The sequence below is a fragment of the Marmota monax genome, unplaced genomic scaffold (genome assembly GCF_021218885.2).
Source record: "Marmota monax isolate L192 unplaced genomic scaffold, Marmota_monax_Labrador192_F-V1.1 WCK01_AAM20220418_F8-fsc00211, whole genome shotgun sequence".
Classification (NCBI taxonomy): domain Eukaryota; kingdom Metazoa; phylum Chordata; class Mammalia; order Rodentia; family Sciuridae; genus Marmota; species Marmota monax.
Window position 1 is genome coordinate 2,594,745 of NW_026694080.1, and position 14,812 is coordinate 2,609,556.

General features: G+C 42.6%; 2 protein-coding genes across 2 annotated transcripts in view; both read right to left on the reverse strand.

Annotated features, from left to right (window-relative positions):
- Window positions 1-546: 546 nt before the first annotated feature.
- On the reverse strand, window positions 547-10,890 carry LOC124106750 (HLA class II histocompatibility antigen, DP beta 1 chain). Its single transcript, XM_046464516.2, has 6 exons — window positions 10,679-10,890; window positions 8,462-8,725; window positions 2,536-2,817; window positions 1,376-1,486; window positions 1,064-1,087; window positions 547-773 (listed from the first exon to the last, which is right to left on the reverse strand). Exons 1-5 carry the CDS (start codon window positions 10,776-10,778, stop codon window positions 1,071-1,073), a joined length of 774 nt encoding a protein of 257 aa, XP_046320472.1. The 5' UTR covers window positions 10,779-10,890; the 3' UTR covers window positions 547-773; window positions 1,064-1,070.
- The window catches only part of LOC124106749 (HLA class II histocompatibility antigen, DP beta 1 chain), a 65,477-nt gene continuing 51,211 nt past the window's right edge, over window positions 547-14,812 (reverse strand). The window contains exon 6 of the mRNA XM_046464515.2: window positions 547-773. The gene's annotated coding sequence lies outside the window, so the exon portion shown is untranslated. The remainder of the gene's footprint in view (window positions 774-14,812) is intronic.

The window sequence follows — 14,812 nt, forward strand, 5'->3', positions numbered from 1 at the left end:
CACTGCCTGCTCACCAAAGAATAACTAAGAATCATGGTCTGAGACCTACATAGATGAAAGGGGCAAATATGATTATGGGGCAGCCCATAATATAAATATAGCAAATTCAGAAGAAGAACTGTAGAGCACAGAGTATGTGCAGCTCCACAAAAAGAAGTCCTATCCAGACCTGGTGATTCACGCCTGTACTCCAACTGGCTACTTTATGCAGCAGTTAGGATCTCCCATTTTCACGTTTTCCTCTTGCCTGTTGTGTACATGACAATGAACTTCTCCATTATCTCTGTTTACCTCAAGCCAAAGCAATGGCAGAGATGACTCGCTGCAATTCTTTAAAAGGAAAGTTTTTTTTTTTATAAGAGACAGAGAGAGAGAGAGAATTTTAATATTTATTTTTTTTTAGTTTTTGGCGAACACAACATCTTTGTTTGCATGTGGTGCTCAGGATCGAACCCGGGCCGCACGCATGCCAGACGAGCGCGCTACCACTTGAGCCACATCCCCAGCCCCAACGCTGCAATTCTTAAAAGAAAACAGACAACTATGTTGGATTTTAATTATTTATGGAGTTCAGGAACTTGGTTGAAAGCCTCAGGAAACTTTTGCATTGAGTCAAAGAGCAGAGCTATAGACTCTGGTTTCAGAGCAATTACTTTGCAGGACCATCTTCTTGGGAAGCTGGGGGTCTGCCCCAGAATCAGCCTCAGGGACTAAAGAAATGCAGAAAAATCCTTGTTCCAAGACACAGAGAGTCTTCTGTAAGATCAGGAGCCCTGTGGGGTGGAGAAAAAGTCATCCCAGGTTGGTGAGCCCTCTTCCTCTGAGCCCCAGGACAGAAAAGGTAGGGTTTTATAAGATTGAGTCTTAGCCTGATAAAAACCCGTTTTCCTGAGCTTCCATCCCCAGTGGAGTAAAGGAAGGCCCTTTGCCCACACTCACTCAAGGGCTGAGGCTGAGAGGGAAGTTCAGGCCTGCGACCCTCTTCCCTGTGGTCAGTCAAAATGCAAGGACAACACTTAATCCTTCTGCAACCCAGTCCCTCAAGAAAACAGAGGAGTGTTACCTGTTTATCAAGGTCCTCGTTGAGCTGGAATGAAAGGAGCAAAGGGGATGCATTCAGCCATTAAAACCACCTCAGGATGAGAGACACCCTTATCCCACCTTCCAGTGCCCCTCACTACATGGACCCCACATGAGCCTGAGCACCAGACCTTGTCATCTGGGCTTTCCTCCCTCCCTACAGGCCATCTTTGCTTTGACGAACTGATTTCAGTGGCTTCTAGAACTCTCCAGCACTGCTCTCCTGTCTCAGTCCCTCAACATGCAGATGAGGAAGCCAGGAAGGCAAGCCTCGGTCTCCTCCTGGCTTTCTTACCTTTCTTGCTTCTCTTGTGCATGAAGACGCCCACTACAAGGAAGATGAGCCCCAGCACGAAGCCCCCAACCCCGGTGAGGGTCTTGTTCCGGGCAGAGTCAGACTGTGCCTCTGGGAAGAACAGAATCCAGGATTAGTTTCAGGGCCTCCAGCTGCATCCCTTCCTGGGTCTTGTCTGAGATCCTGGAGCTGGAGCAGGAGGTCAGCAGGAGTGTTATGGGCCAGGCTCTAGGAGTGAGGACCAAACAGATTCCATTTTGCCCTGAGACTCCATGTCATGTGAGAAATGCTTCTCCCAGGGAACACCCCACCTCTGTACCCATCAACAGTGGCTTAGCATAGCGTGTTTGGCAACATAAAATGGCAATTCTTCTACAGTGTAAAAGTGTTCTCTCTCTTTGGTTCCCGTTTTTCTTGGACAATGTTCCCTGTCAGAGACAGATTGTCTAGATGTTAGTTACCATTCTTTAACTTGTAATCAACTAGGGACGTTTTGGCCCACTCCCTTTTCTGCTTATGATTTTAGATCTCATGACGTTTGCTTATGGTTTTGAATCATAGCAACAGCCGCTTATGCTTTAATATGGTTTTGGACTATAAAGAATACTCAAACTCCGGGAGGGGGTTGAAGGGTGGAGACTTGCAGCCTATCCCTTGGTCCGCCAGCTGGTGGATCCTGACCACCAGCTGATGAATAAAGTGTCTGTCTCTTGCTTTAAGATCAACTCAGTGATTTATTGCAATCTCGCCTTACCATGAAGACAGTGAGGGAGTCCACTGAGAAGTAAATTTAGAAAGGACCCACCCAGTTCTGGACTTAGGCTGGTGAATTGAACAAGAGAACAGATGCTGATTCTGGCAGCTGTCATTCAACATAACAAAGACCAGGGGAAAAGGTATTGTATGAGGGCAATTCAGGAAAACAGCTGATTCCCTAGGTTTTCTGACAAAGCGGGAGATCCTCAATCCTTAGGATACGCTACACCAGAGACAGGCTAGTTTCCACTGTCTCCATTTCAGAACTGCCCTCAGGGGCTTGTATAGAAAACACATGCTGGTAAAAGTGGTCCCAGTGTACAGACGTGTAAGACAAGATGCGTGGACCTTGGAGCTAGTGTTCATAATATGGGGTCTAGAAGGGCTGTTAGGGGGTAACTCACTCCACTCCACAGTGACAGGACTGTTCAGGCTGGGGTGCTCCACGTGGCAGGTGTAGACATCTCCCTGTTTGGGGGTCATCTCCAGCATCACCATGATCTGGAAGGTCCAGTCTCCATTATGGATCAGGTCGGTGGCCACAATCCCAGCTGTTTCTTCCTGTCCATTCAGGAACCATCGGACTTCAATGTTGCCTGGGTAGAAATCTGTCACGTGGCAGACAAGCAGGTCGTGGTGCTGCAGGGACCCCTTCTTGGAGGGTGACACATGTACTTTAGGCTGGACTAGAATGGAAGGAAAAGAAGGAGTGACAATTGAGATTATAATTTCTTAGATGCTTTTATTAAGGAAGTAGTTTCTAGATGTTTAAGATATAAATATATGGGCTGGGGCTCAGTGGTAGCACACTTGCCTGGCATGTGTGAAGCACTGGGTTCGATTCTCAGCACCACATATACATAAATAAATAAATGTCTATCAACAACTAAAAAAATTTTTTAAAAAAGATATAAATGTCATTATTAGGCTAGTTGCACTGAAAAGACGGAAACAGACTTTTGGTGAAGGCGTTCCTGCACCTGCTGTCTGACAGGGTCACAGCGTGGGAGATGCTGGGGCAAGGTCGCATCATCTGGAAACCTAAACCATGAGGAATGTTAAGTGTTTTGTTTATGATACTCATGATATGGAGAACAGAGCTACGTCAATCAATAACAAAAGTACATATTGCCTGAGATTGCAGGAAAATTCCCAGAATGAGACTAAGGATACAAGTGAGATATGCCATGAGGTGCATTTCAATGTCTCTCAGGATACAAACAATGGTGATATTCCTCAAGCTCAAGAAATATTTATCCCATGGTTAACAATTTACACTAGCTCCCCCAACCCCATCCTGAAGCCACAACCTGTACAACATCCTCGCTACAGAAAAACAATTGCTGTGCCAACAGTACAAGGACCACCGAATGTAGCTTATGGTATCCTCTCGATGACAAGAGGCTAATAAAAATACATTCCCCAACCAATAGACCCTCCTTTGTTTTATGCAGAAACTTATGATGAAAATGGAAAACACACAGTTAATATGAATGAGTTGAGATGTAAAGCCTGCCCTTTAGTTAAAGATTACAAAGACCTAAGAATTGGTGTGCTTTGACCAAGGATCAAGAAAGTTCTTTAAGAAAGCAGTCAAATAGGTCATATGAAAAAAGGAAATTACCTTGGAAATTAAAAATAGAATAATGGGGCTGGGGATGTGGTTCAAGCAGTAGCGCGCTCGCCTGGCATGCGTGCGGCCCGGGTTCGATCCTCAGCACCACATACAAACAAAGATGTTGTGTCTGCCGAGAACTAAAAAATAAATAAATATTAAAAAATTCTCTCTTTCTCTCTCTCTCTCTCTTTAAAAAGAAAAACAGAAAAAGTTTTAATTTAAAAAAAAATTTAAAAAAATAAAAATAGAATAATGTAAAATTAACATAGATATATTTTAGAGGCACTTCAGAGTAGTAGGCTTTTAAGTAATAGACTTTCATTATTTTAAGTGTGTTTTATTGGGATTTCTGTTTAAAAGTAATAAAGCTTTCCAATAATTATAAGTATGCTTTAAAATTAAAGGTTAATAAAAAATGATAGGAATGCTTTAAAGTTAGAAGTGAATAATAGGTCAGGAGTCATGTAGTCTAGTTGTGTCGCCTAGCACCTAGTGATTGAGGTAAAAACCTAAAAGCTTAATCATGATTGTCTAAGGTTACAGAAAAATATTTTGAACAATGTACTCAATATCTTAGGTAATCAATGTATGTCAGAAAAGACTGTAACTCTTGAAAATTATGTAAATCAAAAAAGTTTCAGGCTTTGAAGCTATCCATTAACTACCTGAAAAAACACTGTAAAAAAGGTATAAAAATAAAGTTCCCTCCAGGGGCAGAGAGATGTCTTCTGGAGGCTGCTTGTAACTTGCAACCTGTTGTCCTGACTCTTCTACTTTCGCCAACGCCACTCCTTCTTCAGGACCCCTGGAACCCCACTCCCCCCAACGGGACTGGACCTCGGCAGACTTTTGAAGAGAATATACAAGTTTTTAAGTTACATATCAAGGACTGAGAATATTAGGAGCAAGACAAAAGCAGTGCTTGTTAGGTAACAGACATGAGCGGTGGTCAGGGTTTAAGACAACAAGTAGGGCAGATCCAGTCAGTTCATTAACGGCCCTGCCTCAGTGGTACCGCAAGGGATGATAAGTTAGCTATTTTATTACCCTTGCCTGATTTCAAGCCTATAAACTATTCATTTTACAACAGGAGGAAGGTAGATATATTCAGAGGGATAGGAACCAAGGATTTGTTTGCTCAAAAAGGCTTAATTGCTAAGATACCTTAAGCAATATCGGGGAAAAAAAAAAAAAGCACAACCCAGGTCAGAGATTCCAAGACCTAAGAAAGGAGGATGATTAAGTTCAGAGCCCAGTGATCATAAATTCTGTCAAACACGTTCCAATCCGGACCTGTCAGACAGGCCAGGATGACCAAGAGTTGCCCTCGGTTTGTCGTACTATAATATTGTAATATGAATCAGAGGTTTAAAAAATCTAATGTGGTCTGTCAGTCCAGAGTGAGAGATGATATTTGGGTGGGACTTCCTAAGAATCCTCCTACATATCCAATAAAATGAAGCTCAAAAAGAAATGAGTTGTTATTCTCCTCTTTGAGAGGACCCGACCGCCCCCCACTCCCTTGGGAGTGCTTGTGCCTTCTTCTCTTTAATAAATTTTGCTATAGTTTTACTACTTTTCATATTTTGCTTGAAATTGCCTCCTGAGAGAATCCAAAAGCTGAAAACCCTGTTAGAGTCTGTAAACAAGTCTGGATGGCGCCTGGCATTTTGCCAGAGGGAGTGGTTTGTGAAGTAATGCCAGCGAGCCATTGAGTGTGGAGATTCCTTATTGGTTGAGTGATGTATCTAGTTTATGCTAATTAAGATAAGCTGTGTGGAATGTATAAATACCGCTCCTGTCCTACAATAAACGGCTCCCACTCCTGCTGTATCAATCTACACAAGTTGCTCCCCCCCCCCGCCCCGGTTATTTTGCTGTAGCCGGCCTGCGGCAGAACCCCAGCAAATCTCCATGACACTTTGTGGCACATTTAGCAGAAATTTTAACTATAAGCTATTGATTAATAAATAGTGTTTGGATAAAGAATATTTCTCCAATTGTGAAACTACCTATCTTTTCAATGTTCTATCTTGATGAAAAGAACACAAAATTCACTCAGATAACTTTTTGAAGTTAAGATATATGTGGCATTCTCTTTCTCTATTGACCTAATAATTTTATGTCATAAAAATTAAAATTAAACAGAACGAACTTGACAATGACTTATTTTTCAAATAGTCTATATATTTTATGCCATTTCCTATCTACAAAAACTCAAGATATTTAGAGTAATATCCTCAAACCCAACATTCTGAGCCCCTTTTGCTGAATTAATAGGAATTCCTGTCCATGGCCAAATTTCTCATTTTAAGTGTCTTTCTGTTGTTTGAGGAGCCCATAGGTATAGGTCCAGCCTGTGTCTCTGCTTGTCTCTGTTTGATGTACTTTCTTCTCCTTGTTTTTTCCTCATCCATATTGCCCACATCAGTTTGCATTCTGTTGCCTATTTCCTCCTAGACCCTCTTGATAGTTACTACTTCTGGACATCTGTCACCATTATCTTCCTCCCCTCCTTAGGCCAGAAAAGATCCAGCTGCCTCTGGAGAAAACCTATTAAGAGAATTTCCCACCTAAGACCTTCCAGGTATTTAAAAAGTTAGTTCTTTTTTCTCTAATTTCTACTTCCCAGAGCAAACAAATACCTTGAGATGGGACAGGCATATTTTTGCAATTTACCTAGAATGTTGTTTCCTATAGCTACTTGGTTTTGTACATAGAGTAGTCCACGCTGCCCGCCTTTTTATACTCGTGGTGCTTGTAGGAACACCATTTTACTTCAACCACCTTTATAAACTCACGGTTCATCAGACAGTTCAATTCCTATCTGAGTCACAGTTTGTGAAATAATTAAATTTCTCTGGACCTCATGAAATCAAGCTCTACACCGAAATTTACTTTGAGGCCCAGAACATTCCACAAGAACTTTGACTGAAGTATAAAATTGATTTCTAGGAGAAGATGAAGCTAAGTCTACAGGTCCAGCGCTTCCGTTTCTCAACCAGTTCAAAATACATTTCACAAAGGCAAAGACTTCCAGGTAAGTGGAAGACTGTCCGCTTATTTGCTTCTAGAATTATGTTAGGAAATTCTGCAGCTCTTTCTCCCCTTCCTCTATTTTCTTCCCCCTTATAATTCATGCCCTGATTACTATTCCCTAGACAATAATAACATTTTCTTACTCCAGCTCTGATTGCAGTCATTCCCATTTAACACTCTCTGAACCCAAAATTACGACCTTGTCATTTACTATTTAAAAAGAAAACTCCTCAGGATCTGGCAACAGTTACCTGGTTACATGGGAATCACTGGGAAACTAAAAATACAGATTTCTTGACTTCACCACCTACTAAATGTGAATCTCTGGGCAGTGTCTCTGGGGGCATGTGTGTTTTAAAAAGATCTCTAGGAGGTTCTACTTAGCAGAACTAGTTTGGGACCCACTGGCCTAAGTGATTAACCCAAATTACTCAGGCTGACACCAGGGCAATCTGGCAATGGATTATTTAGATTTATGTCCTACAAATTTGTATTAGACCCTACAGTTGTTGCCAGTCCTATTTCTTCTCTTTGGATTTTCTCACTAATTACTTTGGTAACTATCCTAAACTCATGTCATTCTCTTAATTCTTATCCAATTTGTCCACATTCTGATTCCTTCCACTTTCCAAAAGAAGAGGGATCAAAGGTGAGCCCTCCCACAGCTCCTGCCTTCTTCTACCTATCATCCTTCCCCTTTCTCTGTGAGAAGGATCCCTAGTTTTGTGGAAGGCTCATCTCTTCATCCCTCAGGTCTTCTCAGGTTGGTGCATAGGGGTCCCCCAATCCACAAGCTGATGGTAAGAGGAAGCTCACGCTCTCTTCTCTCATCCTTGAAAGGTCCTGAGGCTCTGCACAAACATCACCTCTCTTCCCCCTCTTCACACTCAGGCTCCCTGAACCAATAAGAGTCCAAGACAAAATGCCATCTCCTCCTCAAAGAATTTACGGTTTATGCTCAGCCTGGGTCCTCACCCTTAATTCTCAGCCCATGTGGTCCAGCTCCTGGTCCTACTCTGCAGACAACCTGTTCTCTCTGGTTTCCAAGCCCACCTTTCAACTTCTATTTACTTATCTTCTGAAGTCATTGGTACAACTGTTCAGTTCCCATCTCCCTCGCTACTTCAGCGTCTGTGACCCTTCTCTGCCCAATTCTTATAATACTCACCCTTTACTTTCTGGTCCTCCCAGATATTTCTCTTAGCCAACATCATAATTGTCCACGGACCTAGGAATCAGCCCTTTGCTCTCTTTCCTGGATCCGCCTTCCTCCTTAGATAATTTTGCCCAGCCCAGACGCTCCTCCCCAGCTTCGAATCCCTACTATACCCGCCCATGAGAGATCTGCCCAAACCCCTCAAGCTGTCCAACCCAACCATCTCCCCCAAGGGAGTTTCTTCTCTGCGTGGCCTGCAGCGCTTGGAGGGCAGCATCTCTGCCTCCTCACTGCCCCACAGTCAGTGGGCAGGCCTGATGGTGTGTTTCTCTCTCCACCCAGCCCTCCCTCTTTTCATGTTCAGCACAGTTCACGTCCTTGCCCTGGCTCCACGAGAAGGCTGACTCACCCGCATGGATCCCCAGCACCCAAACCCCTTCACTGGGCCCCTCCCCGCCCCGCATCCCCACGGGGCTCGAAGCCCAGCGGCAACCGCGAGCCCCGCCCGCGGCCTCACCTCGGCGCTTCAGGGTGAAGCCCTCGTCCAGCTCGTAGTTCTGTCTGCATCCGGTGTCCACCACGGCCCGCTTCTGCTCCAGGACGTCCTTCTGGCTGTTGAAGTACTCGGCTTGCTGCCGCCCCAGCTCGCTCACCGCGCGGTACTCCCCCACGTCGCTGTCGAAGCGCACGAGCTCCTCCAGGTTGTAGATGTATCTCTCCACGAAGCGCTGCGTCCCGTTGAAGGCGTAGCATTCCTGCCGTCCCTGGTAGACGTGATTCTCTGCGGGGAGCAGGACGGCGCTGAGCCCGGCCGCGACTCCCTGGGGATGCGACCTCGGCCACCTCACGACTCCCTCCCCAGACCCCTCCTCAGCCTCTCGGCCGAGTACACCACCCTCCCGCTCGCCCCTCGGCTTCGGTCAGCGCTGACTCCAGGATCCGGCGCGGTCGCCTCTGGCCGCCTGCCAGCCAGCAGGGCCCGGGGGAGACCCCTCACTCATCTTCAAGGATTGCCGCTAATGTACTAGGTAGTAACTCTTTTTCCCACTCAGCGCTGAATCTTAAAATAGTATTTCTTTTTTCTAACAGAGTTCTGTGGTCTTAAGCGGGTCACCCAGCCCTCTGTGATTTCCTATCGGTGACCAGAATTCACTGAATAAACTGTGACTCACTGCTAGAGGGGTGACTTAGTGATCTTTGGGGAGGTGCGGGCATACTGAGAAGCTCATCCATTCTGCAGCAGATGGGGCAGGAGCAGTAGTTCACCTGAGGTCACAGGAAGGAGCAGAACCTCACTAGGACATAAAGCCCTTCAGGAAGAGAAACTGCAGGGGCAGAAGGAGCTGGGGAATGGAGAGTGGTGCTGTTCTCCCTGTTGGTGCTCCCTGCCTGACACTGCCATCCTGGAGTCAACCTTGCCTCACCGTGACCTGTTCCAAGAAATCTTCCCTTATTTCCTTCTCTTCCATAACCAAGTGCTCTTTCCTCTGTGCCACTATCTTGTATATATCTTAATCTACTCTGGCTTTGCATGCGGGAAATGTATAAATAATTTCCCTAAAACTTTCTTGAATATTAGTATAAGAAAGCCTTCCTCTCCTGGAAGTTAATGTATCTGTTTACCTTTCAAACATGGCTATGGAAAGACCTGATTTCAAAAGGTGTAGAAGGTACTTTAATCATTGAAAAGCACCACAATCACCAGAGATCCATGAAGGTGGACTCCATTGTTTCTAAAGGCAGGATTTTGAAGGTAAGTTTTCCACAGCAGAGCTGTCCTTCCAATGGATACTCACACTAACAAGTGACTAACAAGAGCAAGTTCTGCCTCCCTTCTCAGCAAGTGGACATGATGTAATGGGAGAGAGTTCCTGGGACTAAAAGGGCTGGGCTCAGGGTATTCAAATATGGCTACCCCTAGAAATAAGGACAATATATCTTAGAAAGATTCTAAGAGAAGGCTCCTGTAAAGGAAATGTGGAAATTAGTGGAAAACTAAGATAGCTCCTTGATAGCCCTCCCTCCTATGGTGGACTATAGACTTTGGAAGCATCCTGAGAAAATGGGATCACAGAGCCATAATACTACACTAGGAAGAGGGAGGCAGTGTGAGGAAGAGGTCTTTCCATTAGTTGCTCCTTGATTGGCTGTCGGGTATTCTGTAGTAATCCTTTCTTACACACCTACACACCCTCATTTCATTCTTCCTACAAATCTCAGTTCACTCTTGTGCTCTAATCAAGCTCTTGGAAGTTTGCATTTATTACCTTCAACAAGAATGCTCTGGGGGTAGAACCCATTCCCTTTCTCTTAATCTTGCCATCACCTTCCAATAGTCTTGGCTTTTACCCGACCCTAGGGAGAATAAGGCACTCTCCTTAAGCACGACCTAAAGGTCGTGATGCGATATGAGAATACACAGGAGGCTGATCCTGCTGAATGCTCTCTGGAAACCTTGTCCTTCCTATGTTATTCCAGCCCCCCTGGCCCATTTTCCACAACATACTTCTCCTTTGGCATTGCTCCCCAGTTCACTGTCCTTGTGTCCCTGGAAAGAGGACGGGTTGGCTGGATAGCAATGGGGAAGTTAACCTGATTCTCTAGATGGGAAGGAAGGACATGGGATGTGGCAGGAATCTCCATAGCCTTTCTCAAAGTCTGGTTCCCAGAAGGGAAATGCCCTTGGGAATGTTCCCTGAGCTAGGCCCTCCAGGAATAGCCACTTTGCTCTTACCTGGAGTGGCCCTGCCCTGGACCATGGGGTGGCTCAGCACCATCAGTAACACCGTCAGAGCTGTTGTCCAGGGGGCTTCAGGGGCCTGCAGGACCATCATAGAGCTGGAAGAGGCTGGTGAGAGAAAGTAGCAGTCAGGGAATCAGGGACTCACTGAACAGAGCTCCTGTGTGAAATATCAGAGACCACAGACCAGAATAGTCTCCTCCAACCCTGGGATTAGACAGACTCTGAGGAAAGAACCAATGAGTAAGAACCTTTAGATGAGTCATCATTCACTGGGCAGATGGTTAGTGTGAAAGGTCTGACCTGATGCACTCAAAATAATGGAGGGAGGATAGTGATACTCAGTTTACCAGTTGAATAAATCACAACGTTTGGGGAAATTGTGTTTTCTTCGTTCTGAAAGTGATCTCAAATATTTTGTTGCTCCTTCTATGTGGATTATCATTCCCCCAACCCTGACACTTCTCACATACCCACAGGTCATGGTATGGCATGAATGCCATCTGAGGGGATAAAAGGTCATCCTGTGGTATGATTTATAGAGGTTATAGTGCCCATCCCAGACAACATGAGTCCTAGAGTTCATCTGCCTTGCCTTTGTTTAAAGAGGTGTTTAGGATTATCAGTATTCATATTTTCTTTCCCCTAGAAGCATGTTAGTTTTGAGAGGAACAGGGGACCTAGGGTGCCCCCCATAGGAATGTCATCAGGGTCATCAGGACTCAGTCTAGGGTCCTGGTAGTATGTATGTAGCTGTACTACCAAGTAAGTTTGCAACTTAGAGGATATTGCCTTTTTGGACTTCAATTCTTTATCTTTTATGTGGGGCTGATATAACCTTATATATAACAGCAATACTCTTAAGTTCAAATAAAATAAATGTATCTGAAATTTCTCTGGAATAGTAAAATACTGGAAGCCATTCGTGAAATGCGTGAGGAACTTTTTCAGCCAGTGAGGGGGCAGATGTGGCATTGGGAACTTCCCATGGCAGTCCTACAGTGGTAGACCACCTGGTGCAGGTGAACTCCCCCTCTGCTCTGCTAGAAAGGTCCCTGCAGCACCTGCGATGGGCGTAACCCACTAGGAACTGAGCAGCCTACCTGCCTGCACCTTTAACCTGTTTTGGCAAAGAACTTTCCATAGAATTTCTTTGATGTCTTCAGATATAAATAAAGCAAACATGGGTTTCTTTCTTTGAAGCTGGACCCGTCTGGTCAGCTTTACCTGTCTCTGCCCCCTCTGAAAATACTTTCTGTGTTCTGTGGTTATTTTTTTTTTACTATTTTTACTATTTTTCTTAGCTTTTATTTCTCAGCCAGTCCATCCCACTGAAGGGAAACCCACTCCCTCATCTGTGCCAGATGTGAATGATAGTAAAGTCCATGGGGAATATAAATAGACCAGTAAATGAGGAAGAAATTTTTTTTTTTAATTATCAAAAACACTGCCTCCTCCAAAACATTTGCTTATGTTGTTTATTGTGAATTTTTTACAAATTTTAAAGAACATCACTGTCTACTTTTATAAACTTATACATGTGATCCTATTGGACCACAAATTCTGATAAAGAATGTCAAACTGGAACAATTTCTTTAAATAGATATTAAAATTAAATGAAATGCTAAATAAATAATATGTAATTATGTATAATGTTTAATATATAATCTATAACAATAATTAATAATAAACAAAATTTAAATGAAGTGCTAGCAGAGAAAATGCACTAGAAGAAAATAATTACATAAGAATGAGGAGTCAGCATAGAATCGTGGAATTAAAACTCAGGTTCTTCAGTAAAAGTGCCTGGGTTGGTCTCCTCTTTGTCACTTATCTGCTTCAGATGATAGAATAATAGCTCCTCAGTGTTTCAATGGACGTTAGTAATACAGGTTTGATGTGAAGATTAAGTGAGATAATATTTGTGAAGCTCTAAAAATGGTCTCTCTCCTTACTAATTTGTTAATACCTACTTATTATTTGTACATAATCAGGGTACCATAAAATAAGAAAAATATTGATATGCTTCATTATTACATTAAATATTAAGTGCCTTATAGTCTTACCTGTGAATACTAGAGAAATACTTCAAAATAAAAATCTTTAAAATAAGAGCAGTTTCTTAAATATGGTTAAAAAAAAAAAGGTAAAACAACAACATCACCATTACATGTAACAGGAAAACATTAGAGAAATTTATCTTAAAAAGTAAATTGAAAACAAGGAGCCATTGTTACTAGTACAGGGTTGTGTTGGGTATTCCCATGTGAAAATGAAATAAAATGAATAGTAATAATAATAGTAATAGTAATCTAAAGGAGAAAAATGATTTCAGACAGCTTTCACACAGGAGAACTCACATAGTTAGAAACCCAGATACAAGGATTATGTAGAAATTTCATTAACAAAGGTAACCAGGCATAGAAAATACTTAACGATCAGCTTTATTCAAGTTAATTTAAACCTCTAAATAGAAACTATAAAACTTCTACATAAAAAATTTAAAAATGACATCTCAGACAGGTGGGCCTGAAAGGAAGATTATTTTTATTAGAGAGTGCATTTATTTCTAAGTCATGGCAGAATGTTTTTTGTAAATTTAATGAACTAACTTTAAAAATCATTCAGGAAAAAACTAGTGGGAAAAATATCAAAAATAATTTGGCTAGCTTCACTTAGCATAATCTGCTCTAATGCCATCCATTTCCCTGTAAATTCTATGATTTTGTCATTTTTTAATGCAGAGTAATACTCCATTGTGTATAAATGCCACATTTTTTTTATCCATTCATCTATTGAAGGGCATCTAGGTTGGTTCCACAGTCTTGCTATTGTGAATTGTGCTGCTATGAACATCGATGTAGCAGTGTCCCTGTAGCATGCTCTTTTTAGGTCTTTAGGGAATAGACCGAGAAGGGGAATAGCTGGGTCAAATGGTGGCTCCATTCCCAGCTTTCCAAGAAATCTCCATACTGCTTTCCAAATTGGCTGCACCAATTTGCAGTCCCACCAGTAATGTACAAGTGTACCCTTTTCCCCACATCCTCGCCAGCACTTGTTGTTGTTTGACTTCATAATGGCTGCCAATCTAACTGGAGTGAGATGGTATCTTAGGGTGGTTTTGATTTGCATTTCTCTGACTGCTAGAGATGGTGAGCATTTTTTCATGTACTTGTTGATTGATTGTATGTCCTCCTCTGAGAAGTGTCTGTTCAGGTCCTTGGCCCATTTGTTGATTGGGTTGTTTGTTCTCTTATTGTCTAATTTTTTGAGTTCTTTGTATACTCTGGATATTAGGGCTCTATCTGAAGTGTGAGGAGTAAAGATTATGCTAAGTGAAGCTAGCCAATCCCTAAAAAACAAATGCCAAATGTCTTCTTTGATATAAGGAGAGTAACTAAGAACAGAGTAGGGTCGAAGAGCATGAGAAGAAGATTAACATTAAACAGGGATGAGAGGTGGGAGGGACAGGTAGAGAGAAGGGAAATTGCATGGAAATGGAAGGAGACCCTCAGAGTTATACAAAAGTACATACAAGAGGAAGTGAGGGGAAGGGGAAAAATAATACAAGGGGGACAAATGAATGTCAGTAGAGGGGGCAGAGAGAGAAGAGGCGAGGGGAGGGGAGGGGAGGGGGGATAGTAGAGGATAGGAAAGGCAGCAGAACACAACAGACACTAGTATGGCAATATGTAAATCAATGGATGTGTAACTGATGTGATTCTGCAATCTGTATATGGGGTAAAAATGGGAGCTCATAACCCACTTGAATCAAAGTGTGAAATATGATATATCAAGAATTATGTAATGTTTTGAACAGCCAACAATAAATAAAAAAAAAAAAAAACTGAAAAGGGCCAGGGATGTAGCTCAGAGATAAAGCATCCATGGGCTAGATTCTCAGTACTGGAAAAAAAAAAAAGAAAAAGAATAAGAAAAACACTAATTTATTACTTTAACAGATTAAAGGAGAGATACCATATCTTAGTAAACAAAAATTTCTAAAATAAATTTTACTATCCATTTATAACAAATAGAAATATAAAAATAAATCCTTAGGAAGCTAAAATAGAATCTCTTACCTCCTAAACTGTATATCAGCAGCAATAATTCCAGTTCATGGTGAAG